The sequence below is a fragment of the Eutrigla gurnardus genome (genome assembly GCF_963514095.1).
Source record: "Eutrigla gurnardus genome assembly, chromosome: 3".
Lineage (NCBI taxonomy): Eukaryota > Metazoa > Chordata > Actinopteri > Perciformes > Triglidae > Eutrigla > Eutrigla gurnardus.
Genome location: NC_139917.1, coordinates 22,072,198 through 22,096,093, shown reverse-complemented (window position 1 = coordinate 22,096,093; position 23,896 = coordinate 22,072,198). Strand labels below are relative to the sequence as shown.

The 23,896-nt window shown below is 42.6% G+C and overlaps 1 protein-coding gene across 4 annotated transcripts in view; it reads right to left on the bottom strand.

Annotated features, from left to right (window-relative positions):
- Positions 1–23,896, bottom strand: part of npnta (nephronectin a) — a 42,316-nt gene that overhangs the window by 5,545 nt on the left and 12,875 nt on the right. The window contains exons 3-10 of one of the 4 annotated variants that reach the window (XM_084006176.1): positions 23,523–23,573; positions 20,232–20,324; positions 14,029–14,124; positions 9,720–9,839; positions 8,352–8,471; positions 5,809–5,943; positions 5,145–5,267; positions 3,383–3,874 (exon numbers count right to left, since the gene is read on the bottom strand). In XM_084006176.1, coding sequence (XP_083862302.1) covers positions 3,383–3,874; positions 5,145–5,267; positions 5,809–5,943; positions 8,352–8,471; positions 9,720–9,839; positions 14,029–14,124; positions 20,232–20,324; positions 23,523–23,573 — 1,230 coding nt within the window. The remainder of the gene's footprint in view (positions 1–3,382; positions 3,875–5,144; positions 5,268–5,808; positions 5,944–8,351; positions 8,472–9,719; positions 9,840–14,028; positions 14,125–20,231; positions 20,325–23,522; positions 23,574–23,896) is intronic. The other 3 variants (XM_084006177.1, XM_084006178.1, XM_084006179.1) reach the window with 3 other exon arrangements.

Genomic DNA, 23,896 nt, shown 5'->3' with positions numbered 1-23,896 from the left:
ATTTTAAGGAACAAGTCCCCCTCCAACCCTTTTTATTTCTTGTGTCAGAGCAGAAATATTAAGAGCAAATAGTTTCTAATTAAGGGACATGCAACATGAACATGTAAGGGATATGTATGTCACATGGACTATGCCATCGAATTTGTTCTGCACAAATGATTGATTATGGTTTGTCTCGTGTGTCTGCTTCCTTTGTCAGATTCACAGAGCTCACTGTTAACGTGTTTCATGTACAGTAGCTCTAATGGAATCGTTTCCCATCAAGGTCAGTAGATTATTCAGAGTAACCGAGACATTTTCTACAAAGACAAGTATTCTGAGGATTTTCCAACCTTAGTGTTAGGAGAGGACTCTTAGATATCTAAACAAAGAAAAAGAAAGAACCCCAATAACCCCTCTCAAACTCTCTGCAAGTGACCTTGTAAACAATCAGTTTGTTCAACAAATATGCAGAAACAGATCCACTGGTTTGTTATTTTACCTCTTGAGCTTTTGTGGTTCATTTCCTCGAGATATTTGGGAGGTCAATAAAAGCAAATAACATTTCCTATGCTGTGCCAAAATCTACAACAATAGCCAGAGTTTGACTGGAAACAAACACAATATACTTAATCTCTTTGATCTTTTCCATATGCAGTGTGATTCATTTTGCCTTTGTTGACATGATGTTGAAGAATCATGATATACACATTTTTGTTTGTGGGTGAACATTGAATCTCTTAACGTCATCTTTTATGGAGGTAAACAGTGTTTAAGCTGAATGTAAATGCATTTTTAATGCGATAGAGAGGAAATAAAAAGGTTATATGAGCCTCAGAGGTTTGAGGGTTTTCTCAGGAGCTCCTTTACAGAGAAATACATTTACATTTGGGGGAAAATGCTCGTTCATTTTCTTGCTGAAAGATAGAAGACAATATCGATCCTGCGCTCAGACATAAGGAGTGGTATCAATCTTCCAGCTGAAAATGTCATTTGTGTCTTTCCAAACATGTTGAACTTTTCTTTAAAGGTAGGTTTTCATTTGACACTCGCTCGTACTTCTGTGCACATCTGCCCTCGAGGCACAGCTGAGACATTCTTCATGCCATGGGGCGCTTATTCAAATGATTCCTATTTGCGTCTAATTATTTTAATAATCACTCAGCGGTGTCTCTCCTCCCTCCCTCTCTCAGCTTATTCAAACCGTCTTCAGGAAGCTCTGAATTCTACAACTGCTCTGCCGTGATGCAAAACTATTAGATTGATGTCTCCCCCAAGCAGTGCAGACAGGTGTTAATGTAATCTTCTCTCCTCTTTCCTTTTTCTAATTATATGATGCCATCTGGCAAGGTGAGCAGGAACCACAGTATCCCACCTCCCATCCAGCACGTTGCTGTTGCTCCTCACCAGACGCTTCTATGTCAAAAGAGACTTTTGCTTTTGGTAAAATACTGACTGAATCTGTGCTTGATTATAATATTGAATGCAATTTGTAGTGTTGTGTGTTGGTGCATCTGAATTCCAATAAGCATCACATTCTGGTGCCTTTTCTGTATGGCTTTATAATCATTTGCAATTGCATTTGTTTCTGTAGTTCCTGGTCGAATTGCTTCTTGTATGTGTTGACATTTTAGGATACAAAAAGTTAAATATGGGCAATGAAAGGAATTCAAAAGATAAAGCTTGCATTCTTCTGCATTTTGTGTTATTGCCAACAAATCCCCAAACCAACGATGTCTTCGCCCTCTCTTAATACTCTCCAACTTCCCTCCCCTGTCGCCACCCGCTTTAAAGTTCATTTCCTAAAACAGCAGGTGACTATTTCACACTGTGGATGAATATGTATGTCTTACCTTTTAATATTCTTATAAAACTGTTTACCTGCAGAAAAATCATCTACTAGATCAAAGAAAGAAAGAAGAAAAAAACACATTTAAGTCTTAACAAGTCCCATTTTCCAGAGATTAAAAAAGGTCTATCGTTGGTGAAGAGTCGCATTCATTTAACATCGTGAGAAGAAAGCAGCAGATGGCTGAGATGGTTATTTTCTTCATTAAAGCAAAAAAAAGAAAAGAAACAATCTTAAACACCTCTCATTGCTGCAGCGCTTTTTATAATTCAATTTCATAATACGGTTTTCATCGAGGATGTCAAACTAAGAAAAAAAAAAGCCTGAAGATGCATTTTGAATGTAAACGGTGTCACGGATACGCTTGGCAGGGAGCGTCGCGGGACATGTGGATAAACTACAGTCTGGCTGAGAACCAGTTGGTGTGTTAACTGAAGCCAAAGAGATAATTACCTTGACAGGAAAATATCCTTTCTTAAACGCTCTTGCATTTATTGAAACTGATTTATCATCTTGTGGCCATTAAGCTGCGTATCATATTGTAATAGCTTAATCGAGACGAGAGGGTTGAGCATAGCAATGAGACGACCACCTCAAGCAATAATACACAGAGCTCTCATTGACTCATGTTGAATCTGATAACAGACCTTTGATTTTCACCACTTTACATGAAAAACAATCACTAACTTTCATGTTGTAAGCAGGCAGATCAAATGTATACACGTGGCAACCTGCAACTGCGGTGTGCACACATTCATGTGAAATATTATTTGAATACCAAATTAACATAATACACGTCATCTGTCGGGTAAACATCACTTCTGATACCCCAGATGGTGACGTGTCACAATAAACGCAATGTGTTGCGATTCAGATGAAGAAAAATGCAAATATGCTCCAATTTGTTTCGAGGTAACCTGTCGGGGAGCTGATGAAGATGAATCGTTGAGACAAACGAGCGCCATTTTATCTTAAAGTCTGTGACCCAAATACAAAAGGCTTCACTTCACTATCAAACGCTAAAATACACAGATTAGAAGCCGCTGACGCAACAAGTTTGAATTCTTTTTGTAGCTGTTAAAGCAGCTCTAATCAATGTTTTATATGAATAATGTGTACTTCTATATGTAGAAAGTGTAGGTGTAGCAAATGTATGAGTTTATAAAGTTGCAAATTTCCCGATAAAAAAAAGTCGCAAGTTGAAACATTGTATAGTAAAGCATGAGACTTTTTCATTTCGGCTATATGTACACATTAGAAATCATTTTCTGGCAGGCCTACATCAAAATATACAAGTCTCATTACATACACCTGTATGGAAACGTTAATCTGCGACTTTATAATCTTACAAATTTGAAAAAAATGTTCTCGTACATTTGCGACTTTTTCTTGAAAATGTGTGATTTTTAATCTCGGAAATTTGCTACTTTTTTTTCTCTGAATATTGCCCCCCCTCTCATCTCTGCTTTTTTTTTATACGTGTTTACGTAAGATGGCCCTAATATGCCGTCATAGGAACCTATATGTGTTAAAAATAAAATAAAAAGTTCTTACTGTGGACATCCCCTCTCTGTTTGGTGACCTCCTTCTGGATGGTGTTGTCTACAGGTGTGACCGGTGGTGGCGGCGGCGGGGGGTGTCTGGTGGGAGCCGCTGGCTTGACTGTAGGGTTTGCGATGAAGGGCCTGCGTGTTGTTGCTGGCGGCTTCCTGGTAGGGATAAAGGGCTTCCGGGTGGGAACGGCTGGCTTTCGTGGAGGTGGGGTGACCCTCTTTGGAGGTGGGGTGACCCTCTTGGGAGGCGGGGTGACCCTCTTTGGAGGCGGGGTGACCCTCTTTGGAGGCAGAGGTGCTTTGGTCGTTGTCGTGGTTGTGGTAGTCGTGGTAGCGGCAGTTGATTTGGGAACAATGGGGAAGATTCTCTTCTGAGTCACCTGTGGGCGGATGGTGGTGGTGGTCCTCCTCTGATCCATGTCGGGGATGTGGTTGTGATGATTTGGAGGCGGTTTGCCTGGTCTCGGAGGGTCAATAACCACCTTTGGAATGGCTGAAAAAATACGAGAATGCAGACAGAGTACTGAAATATGAGCACTTAAATATTAATGAGGCGTGCAACTGCAGACTAACTGCAATGATTAGTCTGACTTTTGCAGAGAAGGGCTTCCTTTCAGCTACCGAGACGTCTCCTGATATCTATTAACTAAATGTTAGCATCCTAAAACAAATTGAGTGTGTCAAATCTCACTGAAGCAACGGGTCACACGAGAGAGCCACAAAAAAAATCATTGTGCTGCAAGTTCACATTCATGTTTTGGGCCCTTTTTCAAAGACAATTATGGACATATTTTGCTCAATGGGACTGTTAAAGAGAGAACGAGGGATGGCTCTGACTGTGGGGGAGTTTGTGAAGGCAGCACCGCGTGTCATATATCAATCAATACTGCTATCCGTTCATGTGCTCATCCTGATAAGTAATTCTTTGTATATTCACATTTGTATATTCATGCTCTGTCTGTGGAAAGGTCTAAAACGGGTCCGTCCCCGGAGATCCCCCTCACTCTGCTGATGTCATCAAGGTAACACCTCCTTTTCCTTTGTTCCTCCGCACATTCTTCATGAGCAGAGACTGAGACTTTGGGGGGGTGGGGGGGAGGATGGTGGTGTTGGGGGGGGGGGACTTCATAAGGGTTTCATGAGTGAGGAATGAGAGTGGACAAAGCCAAGAGGTTTGAACTCAGTTATTGCCTTCTCAGGTTGCGGGAGACTTTGATACCTGATACACAAATAGGATATTGCAACTCGACTCCCAGAACACTTGCGGCTCACACCCCCTTGGGCAGGCGACAGGGTGAAATATGTGCAGCGTCCTACGCCAGGAGTCATCCTCTCCCCACTCCATGGACTGTTTCACCCGTTGTGTAGATGATTAAATAACTGTGGGGAATAAATGACTTCTTGTCCACGGAGCTGCTCTGAAAATGCAGACGGACAGACTAATGAACTGTGTCAGCGAGCAAAAATAAGTATTTGTTATGGTTGATGATTACTCATCTTTTTTGGCTGATTAAAAATTCTAGATGTAAAAAAAAAAAAACTCTCTGGGCACATGCGATAAGGGAGCAGGGCGATTTAAGTGACGACTGACAGCCATTACAAAGAAAGGAATTTCAGCTCTGTGCTCTGAAGGCTATTCCTGCTTTCCTAGCTTTTTTTTTTAAACACGGGCAAAGAAAACAAAAATGTGAGGGCCCCGGGTCCTTTTTTTGCGAAAGTGAGCATTGGGGGCCAGGGGGGGGGGGTTTGTTTTCAATTCTTACGTTTGCAGTCGTGGCCCATCCCCCTGAAGCCGTCTTTGCATTTGCACTTGTATGAGCCTGGTGTGTTGTAGCAGGAGGCGAAGCTGCTGCAGTGGCTCTGACCTAAAGAGCACTCATCCACATCTGAAAGATAATGGAAACACAACAACATTCAGCTACAGGCTGCAAGAGCAAAAGAAAAACATCAGATATAACAGCAGAATGTCAAATGATAGTTGCTTCATATCCTCTTCAAGGAGGGCTCAAAGTGTTTTTAGTGAAAGCACGTTAGTGAATAACAGTGATCTCTCTATGAGCAAAAATCGGAGTTGTTGGAAAATATTTTCTTCTTTGTCTTTTTGAGATCTGCAAGCATATTAGGAGGTTTTTTTTTAAATTTTCAAAACTGAGAAAATACTTATATATAAGAGTAGATTCATCTATACTAATGCATCATATTTAATAAAATGATTACAGGTTTTTATGTAAAATATTAATCTACAAAGTTACCTGCCAATGATTATAATTATTATATACTTATTTTTCGCATGCACTGGTAAACGTGTTTGTGTTTTATCTTTTCTTTTTGCCTCTGGTTAAAATAGTTCGGCAACATCTCGGCACGTCTGTGACCTTTGTGAGAATTATCTGTGAAAGCCTCACTGCGGAGACCTTGTGACGGTACCTAGGCATTGGTATTTCCCATTGATGTATTGCAGGTCAAAGCCTTCGTGGCACTTGCAGATGTAGCTACCAAAGGTGTTTATGCATTTCCTGAACCTGGGACACACTGCTATCCCTGCTGCACACTCATCCACATCTGCAGGAGGGGGGAAGAGGAAGAAAATATTCAAATGAAACCATTATGCATTCATCATTTTTCGCAAAAAAAAAAAAACCCTTTTAGATTTGGTCACATACAGCATATAATGCACTCGAAATAACACAATGCAATGAAAAAACGCCAAGGGTTAAAAAAAAGGGCACTTTAATCGAAAACTAAACAAACATCTCTATTCATACCGGGAGACTTCTCCCACCTTCCCTCGTTAGTATTCATTTATGAACAAAGCAGATTATGCATTCTGTTCAGTGGGCAGAGTACAATGCACACACCTTCTTTCATTATTTAAAGACCTATTCTAAGTGTCTCTGTTGATCACCTTTGCAGGCATGTGGGCATTAATATTTAGACGCAGAGAGGCTCACGTGTTTGCTTTAAAATACATTTCTTTGCTGCATAATGCAGCCGAGGCACCGTGATGTCACAGGGGCCGCCGTTTAAAACCACCTGAACACCTGGACCAGATGGGAAAAAGTAAGTGGGCAGAGCTCACTTATCCCTTAACAACTACTGTTGAGGCTCTCAACAGCAAGGCGCTCAATGACCAGCAGCTAAATGATTTGGTGACTGACAGAGCAGTGGGGAATTACAACGTTTTACATAACGCACACATAAAGACAGTCACCGTGTCGACATTTATAGAAATATTGCTTCACAAATGCCTGTTTTAATCGATCGTACCATCTGGCACCGACTTTTCTTTCAAAGCTGCAGATCTTTAAGCAGCACGATTGAACCCTCATTCTTAGTTTCACATCAGCTCGTATTAAACCCAGCCATTGTTTATATTTGTTTTTATAGTAACATTTCTGTGAGATGCACCATTGAAATGCGAAACCGTCTCATGCCGAACTTCTGCAACAATGCAAAAACGTTAATACGCCTGGTCATTAATCAGGCCTTTTTCTGTCACACGGGAAAACAAGTCGATACTTCCTTCTAGTGCATCGTCAGACATCCGCCTTAAGGTATCTCCGGCCTGATCCATTTTCAATACACAAAAAGCAGGTGCACAGTTTTTTAAATAGGCTATTTGAAATTTAAAACAGATTTTAACATCAAATCTTGAACACAGTCAAGCAAACTTATTCAGTAAATCTGGATATGTACTTGCCAAACTACTTAAAAGTTCAATTTGGGATTTAAGCCAAAGTTTAAGGTAAAATGTATTCACTTTTACAGCTACTTGCAAAGAATAGGCAAACTCCTCATGCTTTAGCTTCAGTCATTTGTCTGGGCTGAGAGCAACATATTTTAAAGTTATTGCTTCCCACGTATCCTCACTGTCTGCACTCTGTCAATGTGGTACTGAATTCTAATTATACCATTTATCTGATGTATCATCTGGTGGCTTCAACATTTATTTTTGTCTTTCATTTTTTCCTTTTGATACAATTCCTGTCAATTTCAGTCCTGTCAATAATACATTTGCATTTTTATATTAAAAACAGTCTGATTGATGATTTACTATATTTTAAAAATGATCAATCACATTTTAAAAACATTTAAAAATAATGAACAATGGGGGCAGATGTTGGGTTCATACTGGTCTCTGATTATGACTAATGCTTCAATAGAAGTCAGTGGCACAGGAAGCAAATAGGCATAGGGTGGAAGTGAACGCATACTTTGCTGTAAGTAGTTTTTACTCCTAAATTGGATTTTTGAAGCATTCTAACTCCTAAAAGTTTGATAAACATGGACCCAAGCCCATTTTAAAGTTGCAACCAAAATGTGTCACGGCATCACACTGATTAAAACCAGCGACTCATCTATCTAAGGCTCCGGTTGAAGTAATCTCCTCCATAAATATAAGTAGAAACATCTTCTGGAGGGATCCAGTAACATTCCATGAAACACTCGTAACACCTGTTGCAGGCAAACTTTTCTCCCCCCCCCCCCCCCCCTCCTACATCATTTTTTATGATTGATGTCCCTGTTTTAACAAATCCGCCCCTCCCATTAGCCAGCCCATACTTAAGTGGAACTATGAGGCATGGAACAGGAACTGGCCAGTCTGGAACAGTATTTAAACCTGACACAGGTTAAGTGCCTCAACTGGCCCTTCATCCGTTGTCCCATCCGAGTAGCTCCTCCACATAATCACATAAGAATGGGAGGATCGGGGGAGGGAAGGAGGAGGGTAAGGGGGAGGGATAAAGTCACCACTTGGTTGACAAGGCCTGTTAAATTCCTGAGGACGAAGCAGAACAGGCTATTGATGAATACGTTTGGATACATTTCTGTTTTGTTTTTCTTCCTTGGTCTTCCAAAAAAAAAAAGCATTCCAAATTTTAAAGCTGTAACACATCGTTGTTTGTGATGCTTTACACAAGTATGGGAGGGAGTGGTAACATGGGCCTGTGGAGAAGACTGGGACGTACCGACACAGGTCCTTCCATCCGGAGCCAGCCGTAACCCCGGCGACGGACACTGACAGCGGACCTCACCTTTCAGCACCTCGCAGCCGTACTGGCAGTTGGCCATGCCGCAAGTGCGAGCGTCTGAGTGACACAAGAGGGAGACAACACATATTAACACAGGATGGTGCCATAAGGTAGCGGGGGTGGTGTGTGTGTGTGTGTGTGTGTGTGTGTGTGTGTGTGTGTCTCTTTCCTTCACACATTCACACACATACTCCCACTTTCTCCTTATCCTCCAGCCAGGGTGCTACTACTGCCTGATATTAGCCGAGCGGACCCTAAGGTGCAGACAACAGAACAGCACACGCTCTGCCATTATTAGTTTCCTGCACTGCGCTGTCGCTCTGTGTGCACGCAACCCTCCCTCACCCACTCCTCATCCTTTCCTCCACCTAAAGAGTCGTAATCCATCTAAACCCCATCAAAGTGTGGAGCAGCGCAGGGCAGATCGAGACCCTCCAAAAATAATAATACGACCCATTTTTGTCCAGCCTCTCTCAATAACCTCGGACCCCTAAAAAAGTAAATTAAAAGTGAGGCTCTCGCCTGCCGCCGCTACACCCTGGAGTACAGTTTGATGACTAAGGCTGGCCGGGCTGATTAAATGCTACAGCGATCTATTGATCGAAAGCAGTAGCGGGGGTGGCAAGGTGTTTAACAGTAGCATGCTGTCATCACAACAACACCTGGAATAGCTTGAGATCGCCTCAAGTGGTGAACAATTCAGACTTGAAAAAGGAGGGGAAAATTAATTCTGATAAAAAAAAAAAGAAGTAATTAAAAATGAGGCACCCGGAGTTGTGCTACGCTGGAGTGGAAAACGTGAGGAGAAAACAGTTATCGGGGCGGGGAGACGTGTACGGGCATTAACTCCCGTCCTGTGGACGGCCTCAGGGCAACCAATGAGAATGGTGCATTCACTGGAGGGTCTGAAGATTGTGTTTCTTTCAGACTTTTCTCCTTTGCGTTTCTTCAGAATGTGGAGCCGCCATAATGAAGCGGATCAGCATGGGGCTTTAATCACAACAGTGTATCAGAGGATTGTGAGGCTGCTGTCAGAGGTACTCGCACAAGTGGGAACACTTTTTTTTCTTATATAATAGAGAGCATATGTCATCAGCATTGCTCCGCGCTGGCATTCAGACGGCTACATTTGTAGTGGAGTGAAGAAAAGGCTTCACAGTGGAATATCCGAGCTATAAAGCAAAGGAGAGATTATAGGGGGGGATGAGGGAGAAAATAGATTGGGAATTAAATCCACAACAATACAGAGGTGTGTGTGTGTGTGTGTGTGTGTGTGTGTGTGTGTGTATGGGGGGACAGACTCACTTCCACAGGTCCCATCAGGCATCAGCATGTAGCCGTTGAGGCAGTAGCACTTGTAACTCCCATATGTGTTCATGCACCTGTGTTTGCAGGGCCTCGGCTTCAGCCCACACTCATTCAGGTCTGCAGGGAGAGAGAGAGAGAGAGAGAGAGAGAGAGAGAGAGAGAGAGAGAGAGAGAGAGAGAGAGAGAGAGAGAGAGAGAGTATAAGTGGACTGGAGGACAGAGCGAGAGAGGAGGAGGGAGAGCCTAGACAGAGGTGAAATTAGTCAGAGGGCAAAGGTGAAGAGGTCAAACCTCGCCCATCCATTTTATGTGTGGGCTTGTCTGTCTGCGAGTTGCTAATGTGTCTGTTTTTGGAAGGCGTCGGGGTGTCTTCGAGGAAGCGCCATGCTCCGACACGCCCGCAACATCCCATCGTCGGTGATTTAACAGGAAGCTGGTGTCAACTGACAACCTGCCCATTACCTGCAAGTGATAAAAGATGCTATTATGGCCTCTGACTCACCATGACTTCACGCGGTTGTGGCTGCAACATCCACACATCATTTCAGAGTTCTTTTTTTTAATTTTTTTTTTATGCAGGCATAAAAAGTAGAGAAATCCTCACTCACAACCGGCCGTGGAAATGGAATTAGGAAATGATGCTGGAGGGGAAGGAGCCCATGGGAGGAAAGAATATGCCCTGAGCTCAACACCTGTCAAATGCTTATGCAAATGCAAGTCATTATATCTTTTCTCAGAGCACAACATTCAGATATTGCAGTCGCGGGATCCTGGTGGTGAGTGACATCCACGACGGTGAAACCGCAGCAAACCGACCAACGAAGAGCCGGAGAGCTCTATAGCTCTTTATGAGGGCAGACGTTTTTTGACACGTCGTCGTAGCAGGAAACACACAGGTGTAACTAATAACATTAATAATATGTCGTCCCACTTTGGTATTTCAGTTCCAGGGTGTCGTGCATGATGCCTCCCTGGGACGAACGACTGATGCTCCCAAATGGAACACAGACTCCATTAATGTTATTAGTTACACCTGTGTGCTTCCTGCAATGACAAGTCAATGTGCCTTTCATAAAAAAAAAAAAAATATGCTCATGCCGAGTTAAAGGAGCAAATATGTTTATTTCTTACTGCAGACTCCATTTTTTAAAGAATAAACTAAAGTAAAGTGCTGTTAAAAAAAACAAGCAAGCGAACGAATAAGAGCTTAATGGCAGATGTTGACATATTATTAAAAGTATGTCTGCATTCTAGAGGGGTCTCAGGTTCAGGATTGTGCATGTTGGCACAACGGAACACCTTAATGGAACGGAGCCACGGTTGCTGTTATTAATTCACCTCCACTGGGCCCGGATTAAAGAAATGTGCTACGACTTAAACTTTAATCTTTCTGCCAGAAATCCTTCCTAGGTTTAGCCGCCATATTTGGTTAGAGATTGTGGTTTGTGTTCAAATAAACCCTTTCTGGCAGAATGCCCTGAAAACATCTCCCGTGTGCTCATACTGGGGCATCTTAATAAAATAAAGCAATCATTAATGGAGCATTGCGGTAGTTCAGGTAGGGACAGCCGTTGTTTTATATTTGCGTGTTCTGTTTCCTGATGTTAACCAGCATCTTGTCCACGCAGGCTTGATCGCATCCATTCATTCTTCATTAGTTCGTTCTCAATAGATTATTGATCGTGCCGACATCAGCTGTGGAGGAACTAAGTCATTACTCTCATTACTGTAACTGAGAACGCGTTGGTGTGTTTGTTCCGTTTGAAAACACTCAATAACTCATTTAAGAACATTTTGGGTTCTCTCGGGATTAAGAGAGGATTTTCACTTCACGTTTCTTCAAAATTGTTTTTGCCTCCAAAAGCAATTTTCAAGATTAAGTTTTGTCGTAAAGAAAATAGTGCAGAACATCACTGAATGGGATTTTTTTTAGTTCTTCTTACATTTATTGATATTTCGGGAAATTAACAGTATTTCTACTCTGGTATGATGCACTACCAAAAAACGTACTAACATTTATTACATTTTATTGCAGTGATTCATCAGGAAACATGTCAGGAGTCAGTTATTAATTAATAAAGGCTGAGATTATGAATGGCTGAAAGAACTTCAGGCCTCGCTCGGCTCTGGTCCGCTGCATTTTATTTTTAATTTTCTAACGAGTGCGTGGGGTTTAAAGACTAATGGCTGTTTACAGTGACACCGGCTTCTGATGGAGTCGAACATTCCTTCCCTACATCACCAGCACAGTTGTTGTCGGGTCTGTTGGGAGTACCGGGCCCAAAAGGAGAAAATCCAACTTGTAACTACACAGCCATCCATCCCGCTGGAATGATAACACAGGCTTCAAGACATATAAATAACTCCAACTATGAATATCACCCTGTGATATAGTAGAACCGTCACAAATAGATTGCGTATCACTGTACAGCATATGAGGGGGTCATTTTCTTCTTTAGCTCGGCGGCGCTCATGGGGCATTCTCCGCGTGCTGCATACCATCTCCATTTAAAAAGATACCACGGATTAATCTGGATGAATGACGGAGCAGATGCCCCGTTTGTATATCAGAGCCCACCTTCTATTAATGGTAGCTTCTGGTCCACTAAAGCCGCGTTGGCTGATTCAACAGGCGCGGCTGGAATTCCGACTGACCATCTGCTGGTTGAATCTTTCCCACCGAGCTTCAAGTCATGTTCCATAACTAAATTCTTCTGGATGTATAGGAGTCGGTTTGTTTCTTACACTGAATATAATAATAATAAGGATACCAAGGGGGCGACATTTAGGAGTGTCACATTTAATATTCTAATTATTCTAATAAATGAAGGCATGCGTGACAGGCAGACGAAATGCAATTTGATTTAAGATTTATTATTACGATCTATTTTTATGGATGGATATAAAAGTGATTAAAAAAAAAGGCCACACTGTCTGTTTGTATTTGTGCTGGCAAAAAAATGTTTCTAAGCGCCTGAGTTTCTTAGAAAACGCAATGTGATGCCAAAATGAACACTGAAATTACAGTTTTATTGTCTGACACAAATGGTTTGTGTGCACAACACGAGTACTGAGGGCACTGTGGGTTTTTTAAAAGACTGTTTCTGGATGTTAATGCTTCTGAATACTTTATCAAAACAAACAGTCACAATGATTTTTCGCCATCCTCGTCGCAAAGCGAGCTTCTTCTCCTCAGCTATTGTGCACACACACACACACACACATATGCACACTTCTCTCTTTTCATTAGCTGCAGTGTCAACCTCCCTGGCTGTTTTTTTTAATAATAAACAGCAGGCATCCGTCATTACCGCAATTATAGAAAACCATAGCAACAATGTCCGTTGTCGGCGTTGCAGGAACACAGGTCTCCACTTGCCCGCTGCACTGAAAAAAAAACACAGCTTAAAAATGTAAATGAGGGATTATTGAAATGGTCACATTCTCAGACAAAGGCAGCTCCGTGAGCATCAGCACATGCCAGACACAAGACAACAGCCGGGGCCTCCTTCGTGTAGAGAGAAACAGACAAGAAGGGAGAGATGGAGGGGGGGGGGGGCAGAGCAATAGAAACATTGTGAGATAACGGGCAGACGTGACCACCAAGTGACAGTTCGACGCGGCCCCCAGGACCGCAGGAACCCGCGTGATAGCAGAGATGGAGAGCCCCTCTGGGCCCTTCGCTGTACGGTAAGTGAACTGCTGAGACACATCTGAAGTGATGCAAAGTGGAGTGATTTATTGGGTCAGCTCCACTGAGGTATGCTACGTTACATTCCCGACACGCCTCTATCACTGACAGGGAGATTAGCGGAATGCTTCTTTTTCTTGGGGATATGCTCGACTCTAAAGGAGATAACGGCGGTTAAGCTTCGGGGCCGTTTTCTATGAGGGATGGGGAGTCATGAGTGCTGCGTCCGTGTTCGATGATGGTTTTAAAAAGGGAGGGAGGAGCTCTTTGTTCCAGATGCTCAAAAAAAATTGGAAAAAGAGAACTAGGACGGGGGCAGAGCGATACGGAGAAAACATAATGGCTCTTTGGTTCTGCAACAGTTGCATTGTAGATTGAAAGAAGGAAAGAGAGAAAGAAGTAGAGTGGTGACATGCTTGGCATTCATGCTGGCATTTCTACTGAAAAACTACTCTTGGGTGATGTCTCTTCTGCCAGGCGAGGACAGGAAGGAAATAGTAGAGAGTGACGTTCCCTCCATCTGCAGTCCAGCACCATGCATGTTGGCGAGATGGGGAAGCAGAGGAGAAGGTGCTGAGGGGAGGGAGAGGGGGGGGGTCGATCGATGAATCTCACCCTCCATTACTACTCTCGCTGGCTGACGGTCCGCAGGAAGAAAGATAGGGAGGTGACCGGCCCACACTGGTGGGGTTAAATAGTCCAGCTCTTCGTCTTTACACAAAAGGAAATGGGTTAGAGGGGATGGGGGGGGGGATTGATCGAAGATAAAGTAGTAAAAGGTGGAGAAAGAGTGACAAGGACAGAGAGAGAGAGATGGAGTGAGAACAAAAAGCACCAACCAATGGATTAGAACACCTCTGACCACACCACATTCCTGGAAAGTAAAGAGGAACATTATGCAGCAAAGAGGATTACACTTGTGGGAATTGGACGTGAGCTGAGTATCAGAAGAAATTCTAGGGCACATGGGAGAAGCAGTGTTTCTCCTCTCTGTGTCTTCTGCAGTCCTTCTTTGTCGTGAGGGTGAAATGGGATCTGAGAGAATTACAGTATCTCGCCGATTCAGAGGATCCCTTCTCAATTTGTCATTTTGGAGCTTCAAACGGTAAGACGGCAGTTCCCAAATCACGACAAACACTTCAGCCTCGAGAATGTCGGGCCCCCCTCTCCTCTCCTCTCTGCCTCTCCATCCGTCCAGGCGGCGACCCCTCCTCCGGCATTCAGCTAGCAACACCTATTGTTAAGTGACAGGAAGATGACACAGCTACCGCCGAGCGTTTCCCACGCTTCAGATCACCCAAGCGTTTGATTGAGGGACGCGGTATGTAACTGAATCTGAGAGGTGATGCAATAATGCATACCTGCCAACTCTACCCAGGACAGAAACACTTGCTGCTCATCTCTAAATCGTAAAATCTTCATAATATTTGATGTTTTAGTAGAACAATAATCATGTAACCAGTGCAGCCATGTCTTACAATAGTTCTACCCTTCTGCTTGTAGTCTATGCAGAAAGCAAACAAGGACAATATTGGCTTAAATGTCTGTTGGCTGTGTTCACGTGTCTTATGCACAATAGCCTGATTTTTCTCCCAGATCTGCTCTTTCAGCCGAGACTGTTCACATTCACGTTGAAGTGAAAAACAATCTCTGCCCTGAAACATCTCACATGCAGCCATTTATGTCACAGTCATGCAGGACTGGCCATTATTCTGAAAAGCCAATAGTCTGAAAATGATCCAATTGGACCGAAAGTCTGACGGCCTGTTATCTCGAATAAACAAAAGCTCAATTCTCCGAAAAAGCCCTTTGCTCTGAAAATACCAACTGGAGTTCCCGTTACTGCCAGAATCTGTTAACATATTGCTCAATTTAACAGGTGTTGCTTCCCAGCAACAGAGATGATACTCCTAAATCACATCCCATGAGTTTGAATGAGTCCTAAATAAAGACTTTTCGTCTTGGCTGATATTTAACTTTGAGAGCTCTTCTTGTGAAGTCAACTAAACTAAATGAAGATGTGTGACATCACTGTTTAACACTCCCAAACACCCAACACACCCCCACACTGCTCAGTGAAACATGACACATTTATCCTAAGACCTGAATGGAATGTGAAAGGTCTGTTTGATAAGAAAATTTACATTTTAAATGGCAAATAAAACAATTCAACTGTCTCCTACTGTGGGAGGAAACCCTCAGTCAACATATTGTTACATTTAGCCGAGCATACAGGTAGAAATCTAGATCATTTATGTCTCCTTAAGACTGATGAATATGATTTAACATAATTCGTTAGTCGTTTTAACCTCATGTGAATAAAGGGGATGTTTCTCTTGCACAACTACTGATTTATTAAATTGGAGTTTCAGCCAAACAAAATGTCCCACAGAGACAAACTCGGTATGGTTAACCGATGGGATTAGAAAGTGACATGCGTGGGAGCAGATGTCAGTGAAAATGCCAAAAAAGTGCATCATGTGTTATAAATAATAAAAATCAGTGCTATAAATCGACGGAGCGAGACATGCAGGGCTCCACGATGAGAACAAAATAAACTTAAAAGATTCTGCAGGGTGACTTTATTTATCTCAACAAATCGCTCATCCAATCAGACCAGGTGCTGAGATCTTAACGCTGCTTTCAAATCTCAGGTGAGATTTCCAACACCCTGTAAGACAGCAGCCGGTGTGAGGAGAGACTAGTGTTTCATACTGTAGCGTTGCCTCTCGATACACACTTGTTCAACCCTGCTTCATCACATTTACAGAGAACGTGTGGTTTTAGGTTTTGCCTGGTTTAAGGGGGGGTTAGAGGGAGATCTATGAAGTTTACTTCAGTTACTACTTCCTGCTTTTAGAGGTCAGTAAAGGTCAAATGTGACTTCATACCTCTTTAATGACATTGTTATGAAAAGAACAGATAATTGGATGATAATTGAGGGAAAACACACGGTGTGATGACATACGTGCGATACTTCGAATTGATTAACAGCAGACGGCGAGGAAGCAAAACAGTGACAGAGAGGCATCGGTTTCTAAACCAACAACCTCACATATCTGTCTATAACCTCGACTGAATCAAATCCCAAAATGCTCCGAGACAGCGGGGTGGCTTCGCCAAGGCAAAGAAGTGAGAGGGCCAGATATTAGCTCATCTCAGTTTAATGGAAGGGGTCTGTTTGTATCTCCAGACCTCATTCATTTCATCTGGCCCGGGGCCACACAACCACAGTGAAGTCGCGGTGAGAAAAGCGGAGGGAATGCAACTGGCATGGCAGATGTGTTGCTCGGGACCCTAGAGTCGAGTGTGACGTTGTTTGGATGAGCGGTTCTTAAAAAAGAGCTGCGAGATGCACCACCAGAGGCCGAGCAAACAGCATTAGTATTCTAAAAACAGATATAGGAACATACTGCGTACGTACTTCAACCACAGCTTGAGACTTTCAGTCATGAAGTGGTGTTAATTATATTAGGTGGCTGATGGGAAAAAAGGGGGAAGGGGGGGGAGAAGAAAGCAGCATCTGGAAGCACTGCAGCTGTATTGCTTGTGATGTCTGCGCTGTCACTCCTTCGGCAAAATCTTTTTATAGTGTCTTAACATCAGGTCAACTACACCTAATTAAATCCACCTGCACGGAATAATCATCTTATTAAAATGATTGGATCAGCAGGGGGAGGGTGTTTTGCCAAATTGTCGAGCAGATTATCCCTATAATGAGTTTATTTGTGCAGCAGGACCATATTCCTCTCCGCGCACCAGGCTGCATGACAGATCCCATTCTCATCAGCACCAAAGGTGAAGCGCTTCCCAAGAATGATTCCTCGAAGGAGTGCTCATTATTCTTGACTGTTGAGTGCCTCACGAACATACTCGGATCCATTCAAATTATGTCTCGTTCGATAGTTGTGGTTTTATCTATAGGAAAAGCGATGAAAGGGAAATAAACGCCTCGGTGCAAATGATTTGGCAGGTGAAAAAGAGCTGGCACTAAAAACAGACATGGAGGCCCTGAAGTAGGAATCTCCATAAATCAGTCATAAATGTTTGACAGAGGAAAATACAGGTTTTATACTGAGAGCGATGACATCAATGCAGTGTCGGCCATGCTTTATGTTTGGTGTCAACGCTCATGTTTCCTCCTCTGAGGTTTGTTTTCACTCCGTGCTGCCTGCTGCTTAGGTGTTCAACACGGTTGTTAATCCGACCACCTCGGGGTCACACACCGGTCCACGCCTCCCCCCCGGTACGCCTCTGCACATGCAGGTTTATATGCAGCGAGTGTGAATTACAAAGTTTTATTGATTCCACTCATTACTCATTCAGCATCTTCTTTGGTGACATCATCAGGCCCCCGAAAACGGGAGTTGACTGAATTAAATTTGAATAATTCCTCAATGGAGGGCGGACTGGATTGGAATCTTGTTTTCATTATTATAAAAACAATGATTATTTCATTTCTATTACAGCAAATGTATTTTTTCTACAAAATGAAAAAAAGAAGACTCTCTGGAGAGTTTCACTTTCAAACAATGCATGCTGGGAAGTCTACTAATTTGCATTCATTCAACTCACTATTTGCAGTGAAGACTCCAGACGAGGTCTGAAAATGAGAAGTTGTCAACTTTAAATGATAAAACCTAAAGATTGACATTAAGTCTATGATAAAGATTAGCTGATTGGACTAATGCCTAGTTCACAGACCTGATCTTCCACTCGCCAACAGTTTCCCCCAGATCAGAGGGAAATCGCCGTTGGCTTGGCGGTCACAAATCAGCACATGAGCACAATGTGTTAAACTGTTGAAAGACATGAGCAGAGCGGCTCGCCGCTGCCTCGCACCACGATCCCAGATATATCTTGCATGCAGAATATCCGGACCAATGAGCCAATGAGAGCTCAAGACACAGGTTGAGGGGAAACCTGGGGAGGGGTCGCTTGTCACAATGGGAACTTGACTCCATGTGTTGCATTTGCTAGAGAGCAATGTTGTTGTTGCACTCAGAGGAAACAGACCATATACAGTTTGTGGGGAAAAAGCCATTTGAACTCATGTGCCAACAACAACATTACGACTACATGCATCACATATTTAACCTCGTTGTTTCTTGTGTTTCTACAATGAAGGCAAGACTCTTACAAGACAACAAGATCTGAAGACCCTGAAAGCAGTGGAATGTGAACTTTGCTGTGTATAACATGTATAATGTTTTACAGCAGAGATCTTCAACAGGGGGTCCGGGACCCCTAGGGGGTCCACAGAGTTACTGCAGGGGGTCCCCGAAAATGATTTGATACCAATCTTTTTTTCCAAAAATGTCCAAAAATACACCTAAACATGAATACAACCAATATTAAGCAAATATATACATTCCTCTTGTTTAAAAATATGTTAAGAACTTAATTGTTGTAGAAATTCCAAAATAGAATTAAAATGAATGACTGTCTGTTGGCATTTTATATGTATGTCATTACGAAGTTAAACATGGCACTACAGGCTGCACTACACATTATTATTGACCCCGGTTTAATAAGGAACACAATTTTAGATATAACAGGGGGTCCCTCCACCGGGTCACTATACGCCTTGGGGGTCTGTTTTACAGTGTATCAGGGTGACCTTTAGTAGCATCAAGGTCGGGGGAGCAGCCCTCGGCAAGTCACGTATAGTTCACTCCTCCAGTTGACTCAGATAAACGTAGAAAGATATTCGAATGCTTGAAAACAGTGGCCCCCTGGCACATCAGTAGTAAACCTCAAATAGATGTTCAATGGGGGCGCATCTAAATGAGAAAATGTCATCTACGGCTTGAGCGTAATTAAATTGGATTGCATAGCGTATGCCAGCTCCAAACACAATCCAAGGTTATCTCCTACTAAATAGGCTGAAAGGGCACGTCTGCCACTCACAGCTGATTCAAATGGAAAGCTCTGTAACTAAAAAACGTTGAGATCTTATTGGACAGATGGGTCTTCGATGGACACTTGAAAGTACAGTTTCTTGTTGAGAAAGCCTCGGAATCACATTAGTCAGACAAGGCTGTCCAAATGCCGGGAAACAAAGTCTATTGTAGTTGGATGCGGGACGCTGATCCTTTTTCCCTCTCCCCCCTTTTGTCTCAGATTAAGACAAAGTACAGCCGTCCGGCTGGCAGACAGGAGCCGCCTATAGCCTCCAAATGCAGGATGAGTCATTTGGAACATTCCGGAAAGGATTTCCACACCTCCACACACCCCTCCTCCTCCACCTCAACCCTTGTTTTTAATTACACACTATCCTATTCCTGTCTCAGGGCGTGAATTCCAGGGTATTCTCAGGCTGCCGGGATGCACGTCAACTAACGGGGGGGAACGTTAACGTCTCTCAACAACGTCCGATCTGTCAATGAGGGGAAAACTCGCAAAAACTCAAGCGCGCCCACACACAAGCACACGCTTCAATAGCATCGGTTGCACTCAGCTGTTGCCAAGTTATCTCAGGTCAGGTAATTGAGATGTTATCTTCACAGGAGGGGATGCACCCCCCGGGATGATTCAACGTGGCCTCGCCGCTCATTTCCATTTTGAGCTGAATCAGCGCGCTCTCGGGCAACTTTAATACGCTGCTGTTGGTGCGGTGCAGATGTGGCCACGATAAACAATGATTACCCCGCTGTTGCTCGGGGCAGCGGTCCTCCTTCACTTCCTTTTCATGTGATAAATAATACACGTCACCAGAGAGTGGTCCTTATATTATCACTCTCAACTTCAGTGAAACAAGAAAAATAAAAAATAAAATCACATGCAAATGCAAAGGCAGGTTCCAGACGAGAGCTCACCTTGATTGCAGGTCTTGCCGGTGAAGCCTGGGTGGCACTTGCACTTATTGGGTCCCACACAGTCTCCGTGTTTACAGCCAGGCTGGCACACAGCTGTTCGGGGAGGATTCAAAAGAGGAAGAGACAGATCAGTGCAGACTACTTGCTCCAGATCAGGATGACAAAGCGCTTAATCCTACTGCTCCTTGACTTGGCTGTAAATTATCTGTTGACTCCACATTACAGCAATGAGACGAGCACAATGCCTCATTCATATAGGAAATGTGTTTCTTTCTCCCCGTGTCACAGTGTTATTATCACAGACTAATGAAATTACAGGGAAGCCATTCTCAGTTAACTATTATTTTCCCAGTGAACAAAGCTGGAAACGTTTTATTGTCCTGGCTGACATTATATAATTTCACAATGTGTGTGATAAATGAGACGTTGGACCTTTTAACAACAACTTTTTTTAATTTTTTTTCCTGGTTTAAAAGAAATACAGCACTGATATTTATGCTGGAACCCAGCCAAGGAGGATTTCCTAGGCAAATAATATTTCCCCCTTAGACTGAAGCTGAAACAATTAGAGCACCAAAATAGTAGATTTTAATTAGTGCCTCAGTAAAGAGCTGCCCTGCAGATCATACTTAGCACACAGATGGTGATATTTGGAGTTTGTGCGACGTGGAAGTTTCTGAAACTGCACGGCTTCATCCACTCGGCGGTCGTCTCGGCTTATCTGAATGTGCTTACTGCAGCCTGGTGCTAAGCATGTCTGGTACACGGGGCCTCAGCCAAGTGTTACTAATTTTCATTAAAGGCTTCATTAAATCTGTCATAATATAGTGCAATCAGAGAGACTTAATTATCACTGTGGTGGAAGAGGCAAAACATAGGTGTGTGTGTGTGTGTTTATTGGGAAATGTAAGAACAGAAGGGGTAGATCTGTCGTGCGCAGCCTTTATCAAGACTGAAAGATATAATGACGTTTTGGTCCCGGCCGAGTTGTTGTGTAATAATACTCATTAATATAAAGAGCAAGTCATCCTTGTCGGCACAACATGATTGGTTGGAACCTAAGCAGATGTAGCTTTTGGTGTCTCATGTTTGTCAGTATTAAAAAACGACAACAAATTTCAGTTCAATTTAGTGGAAAGACCAACAGGTTAGCAGATGGGATGAAAAATGATCGTGGAAGTCCAGTTTGGGTAATAAAATATTTGTTAAGGATCATCATCAGAAGGCCAAAACATGCATTATTTGTTTTGTAAAATGATATAAGAACATCGAAAGCCGCCTTTTGTATTTAGCTGTGTATATATATATATATATATATATATATATATTTATATATACATATCAACTGAGAGCAATACTGCATAACCTGCCTGATAGTATTTTGATGGCATTGGATATGTTTGCCTTGATGTTTTTAGCCTTGTGGAGATATTTACTTTCCAAATGTTTTCACGTTTTCTGAATGCTAGAAATGTGTTGAAAGCTGCTTCACCACATATTGAAGGAGACTTTATAGAACTGAGGAAGAAAAGGCTGAATAATACCCTCTTTATATGAAATGCATACTTTTAGAATACATTACAACTTCAGAAATGTCCATTCATACGCATTCAGGATGCGGAGCTGTGCAGAAAGAACATCTACTGCTGCTCAGGTTTCACTCAATAACGTTGTGCAAACTGAATTCAAAGGCATTAAAAGGTATGCGGTGAATCCTTTAAATGGATGGACACATTCCACTTTATTTGGCCGTGTCATCAAATATAAAGGAAGTATTGTTAGCCCACTTGTTGGGGCGTGTGATCAGAGTCACCGAGCAGTCTGTGTTGGGAATTACAAATTAAAAAATGGCCCAATTTGTTGGAGGGAAAAGGATTTATTAGACCTGGGTCTGGTCAGCGGATAAAATAAAAGAAGCTTGTGACTGCGTTGGTCGGAGGGAAATCAAGTGGAGTGCTCTTTGTGTTTGGTCTGCATGGGGGAGGATTTGATTAGCTGGATCAGAGGCGGCCATCAACAGGCTCTTGCCTGCGAGGGTATTTTTAAGCCTCCGGCCTGGCAGAGGGATCAGGGAAACGTCCAGCGTTCATTAACCACGGCGGAGGACACGGAGCTCTAAAAATGGCCGCACCAGCTGGAAAGCCCAAACATAGCACGTATGACCCTCGTTCCATGAACACCATCAAAACACGCCAGGCGATGACACACTTTCACTGCAGTTTGCATCAGCCATTCCTCAGCAGGGCATTCCGCTGCTATGCATTCTTTTGATTTACTGACTGTTCATAGACGCCTGATGGTAAACACAGGGGAAATTATGATTCTTTTAATCGACGCATGTGAATGTTTATACGGGATTAATGAACGGCTTCATCAAAGTAAGATGGTAAAATCATTACTTAATCAATTACAAGTTGCATCCTCTTGCAATCAAATAAGTAATTACGCAAGGCTGCTTGTAATCAGTACTTCATTATCAGCTGGAAGGCGGACTCTTTCGATTTTCTTTTTTTATTAATCGTTAATTGTTTGAAAAGCTCTTGAAACTTCTTTTTAGTCAGAAAACCTAAAATTATTCAGTTTACAATTATATACTTTTAGCAAGAAAAGCAGAAGATTCTACAGTTTGAAGAGAATATTTTGCATTTTTGCTTGATGACAAATAGTATCTTATAAAAATTGCTCCGCTGACAACCTAAATGATGAATCAACGTTATCACATACTGTACAGAGGAGGGATCATAGTGTCTGAATGTGTCCATCTCGTTTGTATGCAGTGAAAATATCATTGAGCGACCGGGTAATGTCATGGTCAATACTTCGTTTCCCTAAGTGATGAAGTATGATGACATTGGCATTTGGTTTCTACGAGGTAATGTATGCCGAGCATCTCAGACATCAGCAAAAACACTCCGTTTTTACTCTGCGCCGTACAGATGGACACATTACAGATACATTAATTAAAAAAACATTATGGATTTCAGCTTTAAGGCTTTCATTAGTATTCTAAGGGGGCGACTCGCAGGGCGGTTTATTCTTAATGAAACTAAAGAACTTCAGCATAATTCATGTTAAGACACGGCTGCAGGTGAAAGCAGGTCTGCAGAGTGTAAGCTGTTTGCATAGATCTGAGGCCAGAGGCAACAAGATGGCCGCTACCAAATGGTGGAGGGCTGTTAGTTAGGGAGGGGGGGGGGCTCTATAAATAAGTGAGTGAGCCCAGGATTCAGAGGATGTGCCCCCAGCAATTCATGTCTAGCAAGATTATTTCAAGAAACATGTGGAGCTAACCTTGGGGCTGGCACCTTATCCCGGCTACTCTGTGAGTTAAGGCGTAGAGAGCTGCAAAACAAATAGCCAACAAACAAAGGTTGCAGGCGTTGTTTAGTCTTTCACAGCAAACAAAAAAAAAACATGATGTTAGAGGGCAGAGCCTGGTCATTATGACAAGCAAATGTTCCTGGGAAAAAAACAAAAAAATAAAATAACACAGCCTGGAGTTCTGGAGTCCCACGTATTCCCACTCGCCTCTAGGTTAATGCATTTCAATTGAGTTTTTCAAAATTAAAATGGTGTCTAAATAAATCCACCGTCTCCAGGGGGGGGGATTGTTCTCTTATTTCTGAAAACGTGAACTACATAATTCCTTATCGCTCACAACTGCA